The 20,630-nt window shown below is 38.4% G+C and overlaps 1 protein-coding gene across 2 annotated transcripts in view; it reads left to right on the top strand.

The window, feature by feature from the left end:
• Positions 1–20,630, top strand: part of LOC126183781 (glutathione hydrolase 7-like) — a 52,464-nt gene that overhangs the window by 14,436 nt on the left and 17,398 nt on the right. For both annotated transcript variants that reach the window (XM_049926018.1, XM_049926017.1), the window contains exons 3-4: positions 8,481–8,632; positions 11,390–11,623. In XM_049926018.1, the coding sequence (XP_049781975.1) occupies positions 8,481–8,632; positions 11,390–11,623 (386 nt within the window). The remainder of the gene's footprint in view (positions 1–8,480; positions 8,633–11,389; positions 11,624–20,630) is intronic.

Below are 20,630 nucleotides of genomic sequence, written 5' to 3'. Positions count from 1 at the left end.
CCCCACATCATTGTATTATGGTAAACCAGAAGACTGCCTGCCAGCGACTCCAAAGTTGATAGATTACGTGAATGCTCTACATGTTTGTTTATAAGATTTTATGTTGGAAATGTTATGCTGTAAGTGATTTCTGTTATGATGAGATGCTGGGATATAATGTATTGGTTCCTTGCCCCCCCCCCCCTCTCCCTCCCTCCCGCTGCCCCCCACTCTACTTGAATTTATGATCATAACAAACTAGAAAATGCCAGAAATTTACACCAAGTGCATATTGGTTGGTTGTTTGGGGAAGAGACCAAACTGCGAGGTCATCGGTCTCGGGAAGGACGGGGAAGGAAGCCGGCCGTGCCCTTTCAAAGGAACCATCCCGGCATTTGCCTGGAGCGATTTAGGGAAATCACGGAAAACCTGAATCAGGATGGCCGGACACGGGATTGAACCGTCGTCCTCCCGAATGCGAGTCCAGTGTGCTAACCACTGTACCACCTCGCTCGGTCCAAGTGCATATTGTATACACTACTGTTTAGAGGGGAAACTAAATATGACAGATACTGATATGAGAGGCCCAGTACACACTACTTTGCCACAGCTGTTGATTTCGTAAGAGCTATTTTTACATCATGATCATCCACTTTGAAACACTTCCTTAGAATAGACCAGTCAATGAGCATGAAAAAGGTGAAAATAATGCACTAATTGTGTAATTAGCTGAACTATGGTTAAAATTGAAACACTTTCTCAATTACATTTTACTGCTGACATTTTTAGAATAAGCAGCTATAGATTTACTACAGAATATATTATGCACAACACTCCTAAACTACCAAAAAGTCTCAAAAAAAATCTTCACTCACACAGATATACACTGAAATTGGGGTGAATGAGGATACCAACAACAAAATTGTATGAAGCATAATTGTAGATTGCCACTGGTCTTATTTACGAAATACGTTCTTCACAGCAGTCGACTTTCAAGAATACACTATATATGTTAACACATGCATGAGTTTTGATACAGTCGACCTGAAACCATATTTAATTTTGCATAAAAATTTAGGAACTAGATTTTCTAAGTGAATTTATTGATGCATGTGGTCTGACGTGTACACAAAGAAATAACATGTGGCTCAAATTCAGAGATATAGTAGCAACAGCAATTGAGAGATTCATACCTCATAAATTGGTAAGAGATGGAACTGATCCCCCATGGCACACAAAACAGGTCCGAACGCTGTTGCAGAGGCAATGGAAAAAGCATGGGAAGTTCAGAAGAACGCAAAATCCCGAAGATTGGCTAAAATTTACAGAAGCACGAAATTTGGCACGGACTTCAATGCTAGATGCCTTTAATAGGTTCCACAACGAAACGTCTCGAAATTTCGTAGAAAATCCGAAGAAATTCTGGTCGTATGTAAAGTACACAAGCGGCAAGACGCAGTCAATACCTTCGCTGCACAGTGCCGATGGTACTGTTACCGACGACTGTGCCACTAAAGCGGAGTTATTGAACGCAGTTTTCCGAAATTCCTTCACCAGGGAAGACGAATGGAATATTCCAGAATTTGAAACACGAACAGCTGCTAGCATGAGTTTCTTAGAAGTAGATACCTTAGGGGTTGCGAAGCAACTCAAATCGCTTGATACGGGCAAGTCTTCAGGTCCAGATTGTATACCGATTAGGTTCCTTTCAGATTACGCTGATACAATAGCTCCCTACTTAGCACTCATATACAACCGCTCGCTCACCGATAGATCTGTACCTACAGATTGGAAAATTGCGCAGGTCGCACCAGTGTTTAAGAAGGGTAGTAGGAGTAATCCTTCAAACTACAGACCTATATCATTGACGTCGATTTGCAGTAGGGGTTTGGAGTATATATTGTATTCAAACATTATGAATCACCTCGAAAGGAGCAATCTATTGATACGTAATCAGCATGGTTTCAGAAAACATTGTTCTTGTGCAACGCAGCTAGCTCTTTATTCGCACGAAGTAATGGCTGCTATCGACAGGGGATCTCAAGTTGATTCCGTATTTCTAGGTTTCCGGAAAGCTTTTGACACCGTTCCTCACGAGCGACTTCTAATCAAGCTGCGGGCCTATGGGGTATCGTCTCAGTTGTGCAACTGGATTCGTGATTTCCTGTCAGGAAGGTCGCAGTTCGTAGTAATAGATGGCAAACCATTGAGTAAAACTGAAGTGATATCAGGTGTTCCCCAGGGAAGCGTCCTGGGACCTCTGCTGTTCCTGATCTATATAAATGACCTGGGTGACAATCTGAGCAGTTGTTGTTGGCTGTTTGCAGATGATGCTGTAATTTACAGTCTAGTAAGGTCATCCGAAGACCAGTATCAGTTGCAAAGCGATTTAGAAAAGATTGCTGTATGGTGTGGCAGGTGGCAGTTGACGTTAAATAACGAAAAGTGTGAGGTGATCCACAAGAGTTCCAAAAGAAATCCGTTGGAATTCGATTACTCGATAAATAGTACAATTCTCAAGCCTGTCAATTCAGCTAAGTACCTGGGTGTAAAAATTATGAACAACTTCAGTTGGAAACACCACATAGATAATATTGTGGGGAAGGCGAGCCAAAGGTTGCGTTTTATTGGCAGGACACTTAGAAGATGCAACAAGCCCACTAAAGAGACAGCTTACACTGCACTCGTTCATTCTCTGTTAGAATATTGCTGTGCAGTGTGGGATCCTTACCAGGTGGGATTGACGGAGGACATCGAAAGGGTGCAAAAAAGGGCAGCTCGTTTTGTATTATCACGTAATAGGGGAGAGAGTGTGGCAGATATGATACGCGAGTTGGGATGGAAGTCATTAAAGCAAAGACGTTTCTCCTCGCGGCGAGATCTATTTACAAAATTTCAGTCACCAACTTTCTCTTCCGAATGTGAAAATATTTTGTTGAGCCCAACCTACATAGGTAGAAATTATCATCAAAATAAAATAAGAGAAATCAGAGCTCGAACAGAAAAGTTTAGGTGTTCGTTTTTCCCGCGCGCTGTTCGGGAGTGGAATGGTAGGGAGTTAGTATGATTGTGGTTCGATGAACCCTCTGCCAAGCACTTAAATGTGAATTGCGGAGTAATCATGTAGATGTAGATGTAACTTATATTTGTAAATTCATGTGTGCAGTGCACAGATCTGACACCTAGACAGTTTTGTGACATTTCCTGCATAAGCATGCCAAAGATAAACACTATAGTGTCATTTTATCCCTCTAAAAACTGAAAAATCATGGAGCACAAAAAAACAAGTTTTATGTATGCGCACTACATTGATAGCTCATTTTGAGTAATTATTTCTCAGAGAACCTAATAGGGGCTGCTACGATGAGAAAGAAGCTGTGTTAATTTTTGTAGCAGAGAATTGCAAGTAGGAAGGAATGATAATTTCATGGTTACCTTTTGTCTTCCACATTGCAGTGCTGCAGACTTCAAAACAATCCCCACCATACTTGCAGATAACATACCAGTTGCTGTATAAATCTGTTCGATTTCCACTAGATTTGACTACTGAAAGAACTGCTGCCTTCCTTCAAGATGAAACTTATCTATGTTTACTCCAACAATAAGGTTTGCTCTTTCTGCTCTGTGAGCTCTATTGATGATCGACTGACCCCATTTGCCTCAAAGACTATTGCAGTCTTTGGGCCAGTTGAACTACCATTTTTTAAGATACTGCTCCTCATCCAGGCTTGTGAGAGGCAGAACCCAGGTTCCCAACAGAGAGCTCAGGTTGGTAGGATTAATGTTACACATATAACAATCTAAATATTGGCCATGTTTAATCTTTGAGGCTTTCGGTGTTGGAAATTAGCAAATACAACTCTCATTTTAAAAAATAATGAATATGCAGTTGGTGGAGAAAATTAAGACTGATAGCACCTGACATGTGGTATGTTTAATTTAGGTTAACAATATGGGCAGAAACAGATAATGTTTTGTCTTTGTTGAGGAGCAAAGGGTAAGTAATTCAGTGTCACTGAACCACTACTGTAAGTAAGGACATTCAAGCATGTACAGTTGTGCACGTTGGCAGCATATTTTGCCTTGCAATTGGAAATTCTTACAGCAAAATACAAATTCCTTGTAAACGCAGCAGCTGATATGTCTACATATTAATTAAAAGTGTCTGAGGAAAGTTACAGTTTACAGCATACCAGTAGCTCTCATTAGGTTAAATCAGTTGATTTTAATTGGTAGATTTTCAGGCAGAAAATCTGCCTTTCTCACAAACAACTGTGGCAGCAACAACAACCACTGTGCTAACCCATTTCCCTTCTTAAGTAGACCTCAAATGGACAGAGAGACAGGGAAATGGGCGTAAAGTGAGAATGAAAGGAATGTCAGGGGTGAATTAAAAAAAATAATAAAATAAAATAAAAGTCTAACAAAAAATCAATCTCAGAAGAACAGGGATTGGGAATATGATTATGTAGATTGAGTCTGGAAGTGACAGGACATCTACATCTACATCCATACTCCACAAGCCACCTGACGGTGTGTGGCGGAGGGTACCTTGAGTACCTCTATCGGTTCTCCCTTCTATTCCAGTCTCGTATTGTTCGTGGAAAGAAGGATTGTCGGTATGCCTCTGTGTGGGCTCTAATCTCTCTGATTTTATCCTCAGGGTCTCTTCGCGAGATATACGTAGGAGGGAGCAATATACTGCTTGACTCTTCGGTGAAGAGAGCAGGTTGCCATGTATGGAGTTCAGTGAAATGTTTTGCAGGGTTGAGGGCAGTAGGAGATTTTGTGTGTAATGCATCAGGCCTCAGGTCACTGGTCACTTGAATCATATGTCAAGTGGCAATGTTGGAATTGGTCTGTGCTTAACAGAGCTACCACTGCCCTCAATCTCTGTAAGGGGGCAGATAAAAGAGAGTGACACCTTAGCACTTAATGGCACCTATACTGAATTGGCATATCATTGTATCCATAATTCTTGTAATGGAGTCAAATGTTTTAGCAAATAGAAGAATTAGGTGAGTTCATCTTCCACATTTCAACCTATCTGATGTAATAAAATTGTAGTGCTTCTGATTCCTTGAATTATGTTTATTGGGTTTACAGCATAAAAGATTAGCTATATCATTAAATTTTGTTACAGTGTACGTATATGAACTCCAGGTGAGGATGAAAATCAAAAGTGCTATATAGCAAAAATTAAGTATATTTGCTTGGAATATAACAGAAATGGCATTACAAATTTTCATTAAAAGGAAAATAAGACGGTAAAGTGACACATTATTGCCCCATACCATCACACAGCAAACGTATGATCTTGTTTAGCTGGTAAGCGTAGAAGCAATGTCTTCATTGACATTATCTGTGTCACCAGTGTTATATACCCTGGAATATGAGCTCGTGAGGTACTGGCACATGACTCTGCATGAAAGATTGGCTCTATTTTCTCTATATGGAAGCAGGCATGCACAACGCAACCGGTGTTGGTGATTATTCCCAAACACAGTCTTGTGATCCACATGACTTTGTTTGTCTTTTAAGATTAAACACAGTTGTATCCAATAATTGAAAGTTGCTTTCATAAAAAATTATCCAAAAGATCCATTATAAAGAAAGTAAGCCATTGGTAACTAAGGGAATTAAAATCTATGTAAGAGGAAGACAGAAATGTATGTAAAGGCCAGAGTTAAATCAAGATCTGACATTACCTGCATACTACAAAAAATACTGTAGTATTTTAAGGAAAGTCATTAAAATGTCCAGATGATGATGATGATGATGATGATTGGTTTGTGGGACGTTCAACTGGGCAGTCATCAGCACCCATAAAAAGTTCCAATTTTTACACAGTCCAATCTTGCCACTATCACCGAATGGTGATGGTGATGGTAATGGTGATGGACAACACAAACAGCCAGCCCCAGGCAGAGAAAATCTCCAACCTGGTCGGGAATCAAACCCAGGACCCCGTGATCCAGAGGCAGCAGTGCTAGCCACTAGACCACGAGCTGCAGACAAAATGTCCAGAAATATGCCTTTGCTGAGAGAAATAAATAATACATATAATAAGATTAAACCTGTACAGGGCATTGTCAAATGGGAGTCAGGACAGCCAGTCAGTATACAAGATGTCATAACAGTTAAACTAAATGACAATGTTATGACTGATAATTCACATGTTGCAAGTACTTTGACAATCACTTTCTAAACGTAGCAGCAGATATAGGATTAAATGGACCAGGTGAAGAAGCAAGAGAATGTATTAAAAATGCCGTGCTACAAAACTTTAAGCAGCTAGAAGTGGTACCAACATCATTCACTAAAATGAATACCATTATAAAAATTCTAGAAAACAAAAGCTCTCGTGGGGTTGGTGGTATTTAAAACAGGTTTCTGAAAAGTTGTTCCAACTTAATAAGTAGTGCCCTTAGTGATATATGCAATGTGTCATTGGCACAAGGAATTTTTCCAGAAAGTTTAAAATATGCAATTTTTAAACCACTTCATTAGAAAGGTGACAAGACAGACTTAAGCAATTATCATCCAATATCCTTACCGACATCTTTTCACAAAATATTCGAAAAAGTAATGTATTCGAGAGTAGCTACACACTTAAGTGAAAATAATTTACTTGGCACTTCACAGTTTGGATTCCAGAAAAGTTGCTCAACTGAGAATGCTATTTATATATTCACTTATCAAATAGTGCAAGCCTTAAATAATAATGTATTGCCAGTTGGCATTTTTTGAGATACATCCAAGGCCTTCAGTTGTGTAGAACATGATACTCACTTAGAAAAACTCAAGTTTTATGGAATTGATGGCTTTACACACAGCTGGTTTGAATCATACTTGACAAACAGAATGCGAAAGGTTGTGCTGAATAATTCAGACAATGTCAGAAAGGTAGAAAATTTTAGTGACTAGGGTAAAATCACAAAGGGAGTCCCACAGGCTTTGATTTTGAGTACACTCTTATTCTTTATATATGTGAATTATCTTCCACTTAACATTTAACAAGCAAAATTGCTATTTTTTGAAGACAGACTAGTGTTATAAGAAATCCCATTAAAGAGAAAGCAACATAAGAGTTGGTAAGTGATATTTTACAAAGAATTATTAAGAGGTTCTCTAAAAATAGACTTTCTAAATTTTGAAAAGAGATACTACATTCAGTTCTGTACAACAAATAGTCATATCAACAATTCATGTAGCACATCAGCAGGAGTCAGTAAGTGAGGTAGAATGCTCCAAATTTTTCAGTGTACATATTGATGAAAATTTGTAGAAGCATATTACTGAGCTTTACAAATAGTTAAGTTCAACTACTTTTACTCTATGTGTAATTGCTAATCTTGGATCCAAACATATCAACCTCCCCACATATTTTGCATATTTCTACTCATTAATGTCTCACGCAATAATTTAATGGGGTAACATCACTCGGAAAGAAAGTGTTGATTGGACAAAAGTGAGCAATAAGAATAATGTATTGTGTTCACCGATGGACGTAATGTAGGTGCCTCTTCAGGTAGCTAGGCATTTTAACTGTGCCGTCACAATACATACTTTCACTAATGAAATTTGTCATAAATAATCCATCACAATTTGACACTACCTACAACACTAGAGAGTTAAATGACCTTTATTACCCATTATTATAGCTGTCAATGGCTTAGAGAGGAGATCAACAAAAAACAATAAAAATTTTTGATCATTGGCCAAAGAACATAGAAATGTGTGACAGATAGTGAAGTAAGTTTTAAACCTAATTTAAAATTATTTCTCCTGGACAACTTCTATTCCATTGACAAATTTCTACTTAAAAACTGGTAGCTAGAAAAAAAAGGAAAAAAATCCTTGTAGTCGTATGTGTAGGAATAAAATTAATGCTAACAGTAATCATGTATAGAGATCCTGTAAACTGCCTGCTTCCACATCATTTTGATGAGAGAATCTTTCAAATGATCTGTGGGACGTGTAAATAAATAACTAACTAATTAATTAATCCAGTACTAATCATGTATCGAATGTGGGCCCTGCAATGTGTTGCTGATACACTTTTGAGCAACTCGGTATTTCCTTTTTTACTTTTGTACAGCTTCCATTTACTCTGTAGATGGCCTGATCTTAGAAGAGGAGAGCTATCAGCCACTGTCTACAGCCAGGTTTGTTGCTGTCAGAAACAAAAGTATTAATGTGATAAAGCACTAAAAAATATCCATTGGAATTTTTAGTCTACTGTCTGGAGTGCCACAGCAGTCCTCAAACTTTGCTCACCTTGAAGATTCATATACCTACTGACACAGATTGGTGCCCGATGAGCACTATACAGCTTAGTTATTGTGCATAATTTTGTTTTACCAAGAAACTTCATGCCTCGTGTGTCAGAAGTGAGAGAAATATATTCAGCATAGCAAACTTGCTAGTATAAATTTCATGTTAGTCAATAGATTTTAGTACAATAAATTCCTGTTAAGCATAGTAAAGAATGCTTACAGTTTACTCCACATGGAAGTGTTGCTACAGACAGTATAGAATGTTCTACTATTGGGACTGACATTCTGAAGAAAGGAGGAAATGCTGTGGATGCTGCCGTGGCAGCCACATTGTGCCTTGGTGTCGTCAACCTTCATGTCACGGGGCTGGGAGGGTGAGTTATCGTTTCTGGTCTTTTATGTAATTTTATAGACAAAAATAGTATAGTATTGGAAGAAACTAAGTTCTTTGACAAGGCCTTCCATTTTACCTGTTAATCAGCATTCAGGGCTACCTTCCGAGTAAGCTTTATTTGTGTACACTAGTTATTCTGGTGTTGAAGGCCTTTTGTGAAATTAGAATTTTTTCTAAATATTGATTGAGAAGTTGTGTCCCTGGTCACAAAAGCTGACAACAGCCGGGAGAGTGGTGCACTGATAACATGCCCCTCCATATTCGCATCCAGTGATACGTATCAGCTGAGAATGACACTATGGTTGGCTGGTACCATTGGGCCATCTGAGGCCTATTCGGATAGAGTTTGAGTTTGCAATCCTCAAAAATGTGGGTTTATGGTCTATATCAGCTGTCTAGATAATAAGCTGTAATGTAAAGAGTAAATAACCTTACTCAAGTTCTGTTTTGAGTTTTTAATTGACTGCAGTAGAAGTGCATCTTGTGTAGGTAAATAGTGACCAGCCCATCTTTTTATGTGAATTAAACGTTTCTGTGGTTGAAACTTCCCTGAAGATTTGAACTGAGTGCTGGACCAGGATTAAAACCTGGGGCCTTTGCCTTCGGGACCAATCACTCTACCAACTGAGCTATCCAAGCACAACTCATCACTCACCCTCACAACTTTACTTCTGCCAGTAACTCTGTCCTACCGTCCAAACTTCACAGAAGTTCTCCTAAACATCATGTGGAAATGGCACTCCTGGAAGAAAGGATATAGTACAGAAATGGCTTAGCTACAGTGTAGGGGATTGTTCCCAGAATCGGGATGCACTCTGCTACCGGAGAGAGAGAGAGAGAGAGAGAGAGAGAGAGAGAGAGAGAGAGAGTGTGTGTGTGTGTGTGTGTGTGTGTGTGTGTGTGTTTTACATATTTTGTGCCATATGAATGTATTTATTAGTTCTTTTATTGGTTCTTTTGCATCTGCAAGGTGGATAGTGCTATAAAAATGTTCTATCTGCAATGGCATTGAGTTTAAAGCACTTCAGGCTGCAAGTCTAAGTGGAAGATGAAGTTGCTAACCATTGCGTACTACTCATTAAATAGAGCAGTGAGGTGCTATGGTTAAGGCACTAAACTCGCATTCAGGGATGAAGTTCCCATCCTGCCATCCATGTTTAAGATTTCTGCACTTTCTCTAAGTCAGTTGGAGTGAATACCAAGATGATCTGTATAAAAAGTTTCCTTCCCCATCCTTGCCCAATCCAAATTTATACTCATCAGTATTTAATGCATCATCAGCAAGACACAAAACCCTAATCTCCATTCCAGATAAACTTGACTGATAGATGTACTGGGAAAAAAATTAAAGTGGCGTGCTTGTTACTAATATTGTTAGTATGTCATTTCCAAAGTGTCATCATTAGTCTATTTGCTGTTATGTCAACAACGCTCTTCAGATGATCAGAATTGCTTACTTTTACTGGTGTTTTATCATCATCATCATGATCATAATAATAATAATAATAATAATAATAATTATTATTATTATTATTATTATACTGGCTATATTGTTGCTGTTATGTGTAATCCAGTAAGCAGCAAACAAGAGGTCATTGGTCTGAAATTTCTGTGAAGTATGCACACCACATTTTTCTTTAGTACTAAGAAATCTGTGTTCAAAGTGTAACTAGGTTATTAAATGTGTAATACAATAAAAACACTACAAGCATGTGACATTTGTGAGGAGACTGGAGGAAGAAAGAATTCTATATATTCAAATTGCCACATGTGGAACAGGTTGAAGCAGGTATGAGAAAATTGAGATAGTGATTGAACCAAAACGTGGAACCGAGGGTGGGTGCTTGAGAGGTGGCAAACAATTTGACTTAGTCATAAACTGATATGTAGAAAGAGTGGAAAATAACATTTATGGGGAATTAAATACCCTGTGTACTTACAGTGTAGGGGGAAGGAACATTTTTTGTTTTTGGCTACTATACCTCGATTACAACAAAAAAAGTGACAGTTGAGCATGTGACAGACGATGTTATGGGTTCATGTTAGTGTGCAGAATACAACTGCAGCAGCAACAACAGTGTGTTTCCTTTCTGGATACATTCACATGCTACCCATTAATGTCCAGTATAGAATTTGCTTAGCACAGCAGTGATAGTCTTAGAGGTTGTCTTATCACTTTTATGTGCACTTTCGTAACTAGTTGATGACATTCTGTGGCATAAAATAAACACGCCACACAGAGAAACAATGCAAACAATGAAAACAAATTGCAATGAGTGCAAACAATTAAAATAAATTGCAGCTCTTACATTATTGGCTGCAAGAATTGTCTGCAGCTGAATGTGGCAACTGGCACCTAAGGTAAAAATGTGCTATGACAACAGTGAACAAAATAGAGGACATGACCAAGCTCTTTCTCCTATTGGTTGTTGCTGTGGTGGCTATAATATAGACTAGCTGTCATCACTTTGCTATTCTGAACCAGGCAAAGAAGTCAGATGCTTGTATACCATTGCACCCACATCAAATATAACTTAATAATAGTAAAGTTGTCTTATGTTAGTTGTTTCCTAAAGGATAGTGAAAATAGTATATTTACATTACTGAAGATTTTTATGTTCTTTTCACTATTTTACGTTGAAGTTAATAAACATACATTTCGAGTAGTGCCCTTCAATTCCATCTGGTGGATATTCTTATTCTTTGTATCATGATGATTAATTTTTTTCAATTGCAGTGGTGGATTTCTGATTGTGTATGACCATCGGAAGAAGAAAGTTCTGGATGTTATAGATTTTAGAGAAACAGCACCTTCTAGCCTTTCTGAAAGTCTCCTGACAAGTAGTGAAGGTTTGAAAGCCGGGCTACTTGTTGGTGTACCTGGTTTACTTAGAGGACTCGGTTTAGTTCACAGTATGCATGGGAAACTTGCATGGTCAGAGGTTGTGCGTCCATCAGCAAGAATTGCAAGGTAATTAGCAGTTTATTCCATTCACATGTGTAAATAGGTGGTATGAGTAAACATGTCATAAGTAGCTCAAAAACGAACAAAAGTAGGACAGAAGGAGAGTGGAGTGACAGCACAGCACATGACAGGAGGGCATTAGTGTCAAGGCTGCTGGATTGTTTCACCGTAAACATCTTGGATATTTGAGATTTTTGTTACTTACCTATCAGCTATTTTGTGGAAATGAACAATTGGATACTGAATAAAACTGTGTTATCATCAGGATGTAATATTTTTTTTTTAAATCCTTCAGTAGCTGATTAAATATGATTAGTACCTTTTTAAAGGTGGAATACCCATTAAATATTTAGTTCCACAAAGAATAATTTTAATAATTCTGTGAGAGAAATAAATTTTTAGTTAACATCAGGAAAATTATTTCATTATTTTGAGTGAGATACATTTTAATTTGTTTCTTTCTTGCTCCATGGTACTAATAGTTTAGTACTCATAATTTTTTCAAATGCTTTGTAAGTTAATGGTGTAAAAAGTTTTGCTGGTCACAATTCCAAAAATAACAGGCATAATGTTAAGTACAAGTCGGCCCACTGTATGTTTAGTAATTCTGTCATTTTGTGGCAGAATGTTGGCATAAGCAACCAATTGTGTACAAAGCAACAGTAAAATGATTAGAATTACTCATTTATGGTTACACTCACAATTTTGTGCACATACACTTTGGTAAGTATTTGCACAACTCTCGTGTTGACAGACATAGTGAGTTTTAAATGAGGCAAAAATGAGTTGTACCAAATGTTGATGAGAATAGTACTTACATTCTTTGTAAACAGTGTTTGAAGTAATTTACCTATTTTGCTAGCACAGGAGAGAGTTGCTCCGAACTGTTTGTGTGTCCAGCACCTTATACTGTGTCCACACTGGTGATGTAAAGCTTCCCTGTCTATGCTTCATTAATCACCATGGTAAAACAAATATTTATGAGAAAGTGCATATATTTAAAATTGACTACATCTACATGGTTACTCTGCAATTCACACTTAAGTGCCTGGCAGAGGGTTCATCGAATCATTTTCATACTACTTCTGTACCATTCCACTCTTGAATGGCATGTGGGAAAAGGAACACCTAAATCTTTCCATTCGTGTTCTGATTTCTCTTATTTTATTATGATGATCATTTGTCCCTACATAAGTGGGTGTCAACAAAATTTTTTGCATTCAGAAGAGAAAGTTGGCGATTGAAATTTCATAAATAGATCTCGCCGCAAAGAAAACCGCCTTTGTTTCAGTGACTGCCACCCCATCTCGTGTATCATATCAGTGGCACTCTCACCCCTATTGCATGATAACATGAAACGAGCTGACCTTCTTTGCACTTTTCCGATGTCCTCCGTCAATCCTACCTGGTAAAGATCCCATACCGCGCAGCAATATTCCAGCAGAGGACGAACAAGTGTAATGTAGGCTGTCTCTTTAGTGGGTTTGTTGCATCTTCTAAGTGTTCTGCCAACAAAACGCAGTCTTTCTTTCGCCTTCCCCACAATATTATCTATGTGGTCTTTCCAGTTTAAGTTGCTCGTAATTGTAATTCCTAGGCATTTAGTCGAATTGACAGCCCTTAGATTTGTGTGATTTATTGTATACCCAAAATTTATCGGATTTATTTTAGGACCCATGTGGATGACCTCACACTTTTGTTTAGTGCCAATTGCCACTTTTCGCACCATACAGAAATTCTCTCTAGATTATTTTGTAATTGGAACTGATCGTCTGATGATTTTACTAGATGGTAAATTACAGTGTCATCTGCAATCAATCTAAGGTGGCTGCTCAGATTATGACCTAGATCATTTATGTAAATCAGGAAAAGCAGAGGGCATATGACACTACCTTGCGTAACACCAGATATCACTTCTGTTCTACTCGATGATTTACCATCAGTCACTACGAACTGTGACCTCTCTGAGAGGAAATCATGAATCCAGTCACACAACTGAGATGATACTCCATATGCATGCAATTTGATTAATAGTCGTGTGTGAGGAACGATATCAAAAGCTTTCTGGAAATCTAGGAATGTGGAATTGATCTGAGATCCCTTGTCGACAGCACTCGTTACCTTATGGGGATAAAGAGCTAGCTGTGTTGCACAAGAACAATATTTTCTGAATCCGTGTTGGTTATGTATCAATAAGTCATTTTCTTCAAGGTGATTCATAATGTTAGAGTACAGTATATGCTCCAAAAATCCTACTGCAAATTGAGGTCAGTGATATGGGTCTGTAATTCAATAGGTTACTCCTATTTCCTTTCTTGAATATTGGTGTGACCTGTGCTACTTTCCAGTCTTTAGGAACAGATCTTTCGTCAAGTGAGCAGTTGTATATGATTGCTAAGAAAGGCACTATTGTGTCTGCATACTCTGAAAGAAACCTGGTTGGTATACCATCTGGACCAGAAGACTTGCCTTTTTTAAGTGCTTTGAGTTGTTTCTCAACACCTAAGATATCTACTTTTATGTCACTCATGCTAACAGCTGTTCTGGTTTCGAATTCTGGAATATTTACTTCGTCTTCTTTCATGAAGGAATTATGGAAAACTGTATTTAGTAACTCCGCTTTAGTGGCACCATCATCAGTAACATTTCCATCGCTATCGTGCAGTGATGGTATTGACTGACTAGAGATGAAGGGACATGTTGCCAATTTCGAAATTTATTTTGTGTGTTTGAAGCCCAGGGGTGGTTAACAATTTTACGTTTTCAGTACTGTCTTCTAGCTCCATGAAGTATTATCAAAGCTGTTTTTTTACATTTTTGCCACAGAGTTTACTAATATATATTCGACAAAATTATTAGGTGACCAGCCAAGATATCGTAGAAAGCAGTTTTTTTCCAGTGCCAGTTGTCATACAGCCACATAGTATGAATATGCAAAAATAAATATTTTACTCATTTAGACATGGAAATGATTGAAAGAGTCAATAACTTGAAAGGAGAAGGCTAGAAACACTCTGTTACAAGTGGATCATTTATAGCACACATGATTATTTTAAGGTGAAATGACAAGAGAAGTGATTCATCAGCAACATTTCCTGGAACTTGTATTGTGTTAAATCATCAGAAAACCACAAGCTGTCCAGTTACTGCAGGAACATTCTAACACCATACAAGCATCCATCAGTGGCAGATTCATTTGCTATGGCTAATTTTTTTTAAGGAAATCTGGACAAGGCTATCTATTGACAATCACAATCTCTCACTTGCAATATGTCAGCTGCAACCAAAGACATCAACTAAACTGGAGTGTGCATTGACTCTGGTAACTGTGACAGGGTGCATAGTAGTGTTGCCTGAGATTTCATTAATAAGCTGTGAAAGCTTGGTTCAAAATAGAAACTTTATTTGTAAATTTAAAGCACGTTTGAAATGTAAAAATAAAAATTGTGTGTCCATCTTGTATATTGCAAATATTGTAGGTATTGTTTGTGCTTACCTCAAACATCAATATTGCATGAGCAATAATGTATTAAGTTGTCACTGATGGCACCTGCAAGCTTCATTCTCTGTAAAGCTGCTCTCATTGTGACAAAGGTCTGTACAGAAGGTCTACAACCAGTAAAATGCCTCCCAAGATAATCCCAAATGTGCTCTTCTAGATCTATGTTGGGAGATTAAGTTGGGCATCCCATAGGCTGAAGTGTTTGCCTTTGAAAATATATATCCATGACACAATTCCTGTGTGGTCAGATTTTGTCACCTTGTAGGATCAAATCCTCAACTGTGATATTGGCATAAGTATGTATGTAAAAAGTGTGTCATCCACAAAAGGAAAGGCATCTGAGCCTCGTTGAAATACCTGTACGATTCTGTACAGATTATGCGAAAGAACTATATCTCCTTCTAAAAACTGTTTATCATAGGTTGGTGTAGTGACAAAGGATTCCAAGTGATTGAAAAATGGTACAGGTATTTCTCATTTCTGAAAAGGTTAGTTAAACAAATGCAAATAATTATAGCCTTATACTATTCATGTCACCCTGTTGTAAAATTAAGGAAAGTGTTTTGTGCTTGCACCTTTTTGGAGAATGGAGGTCTGCTCTGTAAGAACCCACATGGATTTCACTAACAGAGACCTGGTGAAACTCAGCTCACACTGTTGCTGATATTTGATTTATGGGTATAAAGCCATGGTACAAGGCATAATTTTGTCTTCTGCTGCTGGAGACTTCATCAGAGACTCTAATGACTCAAAAAGCTGTTGTTGTTGTTTGTTGTGGTCTTCAGTCCTGAGACTGGTTTGATGCAGCTCTCTTTGCTACTCTATCCTGTGCCAGCTTCTTCATCTCCCAGTACCTACTGCAACCTACATCCTTCTGAATCTGCTTAGTGTATTCATCTCTTGGTCTCCCTCTAAGATTTTTAACCTCCACGCTGCCCTCCAATACTAAATTGGTGATCCCCTGATGCCTCAGAACATGTCCTACAAACCGGTCCCTTCTTCTTGTCAAGTTGTGCCACAAACTCCTCTTCTCCCCAATTCTATTCAATACCTCGTCATTAGTTATGTTATCTGCCCATCTAATCTTCAGCATTCTTCTGTAGCACCACATTTCGAAAGCATCTATTCTCTTCTTGTCCAAATAATTTATAGTCCACGTTTCACTTCCATACATGGCTACACTCCATACAAATACTTTCAGAAACGACTCCCTGACACTTAAATCTATACTCGATGTTAACAAATTTCTCTTCTTCAGAAATGCTTTCCTTGCCATTGCCAGTCTACATTTTATATCCTCTCTACTTCGACCATCATCAGTTATTTTGCTCCCCAAATAGCAATCTACTTCAAGTGTCTCGTTTCCTAATCTAATTCCCTCAGCAGCACCCGACTTAATTCGACTACATTCCATTATCCTCGTTTTGCTTTTGTTGATGTTCATCTTATATCCTCCTTTCAAGACACTGTCCATTCCGTTCAACTGCTCTTCCAAGTCCTTTGCTGTCTCTGACAGAATTACAATGTCATCAGCGAACCTCAAAGTTTTTATTTCTTCTCCATGGATTTTAATACCTACTCCAATTTTTTCTTTTGTTTCCTTTGCTGCTTGCTCAATATAGAGATTGAATAACAACTGCTTCCCTTTCATGTCCCTCGACTCTTACAATTGCCATCTGGTTTCTGTACAAATTGTAAATAGCCTTTCGCTCCCTGTATTTTACCCCTGCCACCATTAGAATTTGAAAGAGAGTATTCCAGTCAACATTGTCAAAAGCTTTCTCTAAATCTACAAATGCTAGAAATGTAGGTTTGCCTTTCCTTAATCTTTCTTCTAAGATAAGCCGTAAGGTCAGTATTGCCTCACGTGTTCCAATATTTCTACGGAATCCAAACTGATCTTCCCCAAGTTTGGCTTCTACTAGTTTTTCCATTCGTCTGTAAAGAATTCACGTTAGTATTTTGTAGCTGTGGCTTATTAAACTGATTGTTTGGTAATTTTCACATCTGTGAACACCTGCTTTCTTTGGGATTGAATTATTATATTATTCTTGAAGTCTGAGGGTATTTCACCTGTCTCATACATCTTGCTCACCAGATGGTAGAGTGTTGTCAGGACTGGCTCTCCCAACGCCGTCAGTAGTTCTAATGGAATGTTGTCTACTCCCGGGGCCTTATTTCGACTCAGGTCTTTCAGTGCTCTGTCAAACTCTTCACGCAGTATTGTATCTCCCATTTCGTCTTCATCTACATTCTCTTCCATTTCCAGAATATTGTCATCAAGTATATCGCCCTTGTATAGACCCTATATATATACTCCTTCCACCTTTCTGCTTTCCCTTCTTTGCTTAGAACTGGTTTTCCATCTGAGCTCTTGATATTCATACAAGTGGTTCTCTTTTCTCCAAAGGTCTCTTTGATTTTCCTGTAGGCAGTATCTATCTTACCCCTAGTGAGATAAGCCTCTACATCCTTTCATTTGTCCTCTAGCCACCCCTGCTTCGCCATTTTGCACTTCCTGTCGATCTCATTTTTGAGACGTTTGTATTCCTTTTTGCCTGCTTCATTTACTGCATTTTTATATTTTCTCCTTTCATCAATTAAATTCAATATTTCTTCTGTTACCCAAGGATTTCTACTAGCCCTCGTCTTTTTACCTACTTGATCCTCTGCTGCCTTCACTACTTCATCCCTCAGGGCTACCCATTCTTCTTCTACTGTATATCTTTCCCTCATTTGTGACAATTGTTCCCTAATGCTCTCCCTGAAACACTGTACAGCCTCTGGTTTAATCAGTCTGTCCAGGTCCCATCTCCTTAAATTCCCACCTTTTTGCAGTTTCTTCAGTTTTAATCTACAGCTCATAACCAATAGATTGTAGTCAGAGTCCACATCTGTCCCTGGAAATGTCTTACAATTTAATACCTGGTTCCTAAATCTCTGTCTTACCATTATATAATCTATCTGATACCTTCTAGTATTTCCAGGATTCTTCCATGTATACAACCTTCTTTTATGATTCTTGAACCAAGTGTTAGTTATGATTAAGTTATGCTCTGTGCAAAATTCTACCAGACGGCTTCCTCTTTCATTTCTTTCCCCCAATCCATATTCACCTACTATGTTTCCTTCTCTCCCTTTTCCTACTCTCGAATTCCAGTCAGCCATCTCTATTAAATTACAGACTCAAAACAAGCTCAGCAGGTCTGCAGGAGACTTCATGCAGTGGAAGACAAGATGTTAGGTAGAGAATTATGCCTTGGACCAGTGCCTTATGCCCATAAATCAAATATCAGGAGTATCGCAAATGCCAATGGTGAAAGCCTACATTGTATGATTCAGCTCACACTGTCTAACCGTGAGATCCAGAGGGCCATTGAAAATACTGCTCATGTTAATACTCAATGTGACATATTTTCACAGTCAAGGGGTGAACAAAATATGACCTCATGGAATTACCTACCTGGTTTGTGACTGAGTTCATAACAGGGCAAAAGTGTCAGGTGTAAAAGTAATTCTGGGAATACCCCAACGAAGTGTTATAGGGCCGTTACTGTTCATGATGTATATATAAATGATCTGGTGGATGATATTGATAACTCCATGAGGCTGTCTACAGTGATGCTGTTGTACACAGGGAATTTGCAATGTAAGAAAACTTTAACGAAATGAAGTACGACCTGCAGAGGGTTAATGTTTGGAGCTGGGACTGACAGTTGAACCTAACCACAAATAAATGTAACTTACTGTACATAAGTGTGAAGACCTCTGTATTCTGAATATTTATACTTAGATAATTTTCTTATAAAAATTGTACTGTAAGATTGCTGGAGAAATTCAAATGTTGTGCAAAAAGCTTTGATGGTAACTCGACATACCAGTGAGGGGGTGGAGTAAGATGAACCTGAACTTCATTACAAGATTTCTGAAGTTTTAATAAAGTTCTCTAATGATCCAGCATCATATTATATTACAGAAAAAATCCACACCATCAAAAAATAATTAATGTAGATTAATGAAATTTTGGGGAATACATTTGTCTAGGTAACTTATTTAAGTGATTAATGTAACAGGGTCACAGGTCAATGTAAGTGTGAGATAACTCATTGCAAATGTGATATGCTACTACACTAATAACTAGTATAACTGTCGGAATATTAAATGCAAGCGTGCAAACTTGCTTCCATCGTGTTGTACAGGAGCCAGGTGTCAGTTTGTTGGATGTAATTTCATGCTTGTTGCATTTGGTCATTCAGTACAGAGTTGGTTAATGCTGTTCGTGAATGATGCTGGAGTTGTAGTCAGATGATGTCCCATATACGCTTGATTGGAGATGGATCCATGGATCAAGCATGCCGAGGCAGCATGTTGACACTCTGTAGAACATGTTGGGTTACAACAGCGGTATGTGGGCAAGAGTTATCAGAAAACACCCCTTGGAATGCTGTTCATGAGTTGCAGCATAACAGGTCGAATCACGAGATTGTCGTACAAATTTGCACTCGGGGTGCACAAGATAACCACGACAGTTCTCTTGCCGTCATACAGAATTGCACCCCAGACAATAACTTCAGGTGTAGGTCTAGTGTTTCTAGCATGCAGAAAGGTTGGTTGCAGGCCCTCAACTGGCCTCCCTCTTACCAACACACAGACATCACTGATATCAAGGCAGAACCAGCTTTCATCAAAAAAATACAACAGACCTCCACCGTGCCGTCCAATGAACTCTCGCTTGATGCCATTGAAGTCACAAATGGCAGTGGTTTGAGGTCAGTGGAATGCACACTGCAGGCCATCTGCCTCGGAGCTTACCTTGAAGTAACTGATCTGTAACAGTTTGGTGTGTCTGTGTGGTGCCAACTGCTGCTCAAATAGCTGCTGCAGATGCAGCACTATGCACCAGAGCCATACACCAAATATGATGATCTTCCCTCTCAGTAGTGCCATGTGGCTGTCCAGAACCCAGTCTTCTTACAATCATATATTCGCATGACAACCGCTGCCAGCAATTGCGTACAGTGGCTACATTTGTGCCAAGTTTTTCATCAATATCGCAAAAGAAACACCCAGCTTCCGCAGCCCTATTAAATGACCTCATTCAAACTCACTGAGGGGTTGTTAATGGTGTCTTTGTTGCCTTAAAGGCATTCTTGACAAACATCAACTCAGCATGTCCAATCTCATGACCGTTACAGCATGTCTTTAAAGCAAACCTGATTTGAATCCTCACAGTGGCAATACTAGTGCCATTTTTATGCAGCAAGCATGGAATTTGAATAGAAATGATCTTTCAGATGTAGATACACATCTATCAACTTTCATTTATGTCGCACAACTCGTTCTTGGTACTGCGATTTATTTATTTATTTATTTATTTATTTTTCTGTCAGTATATAATATATCCATGTGGGTCTTCCCATTTGTTTGAGAATTCCAGTTCAAGCTCCTTTAATGCAGTTTCCACACACTTATTAAGCACTGAATTTGATGAAATAATTTATGTTAAAGGCT

Source organism: Schistocerca cancellata, chromosome 4, assembly GCF_023864275.1.
Source record: "Schistocerca cancellata isolate TAMUIC-IGC-003103 chromosome 4, iqSchCanc2.1, whole genome shotgun sequence".
Taxonomy (NCBI): domain Eukaryota; kingdom Metazoa; phylum Arthropoda; class Insecta; order Orthoptera; family Acrididae; genus Schistocerca; species Schistocerca cancellata.
Note: the sequence above shows the minus strand (reverse complement) of the source record. Positions and strands in the feature narration are given on the sequence as shown.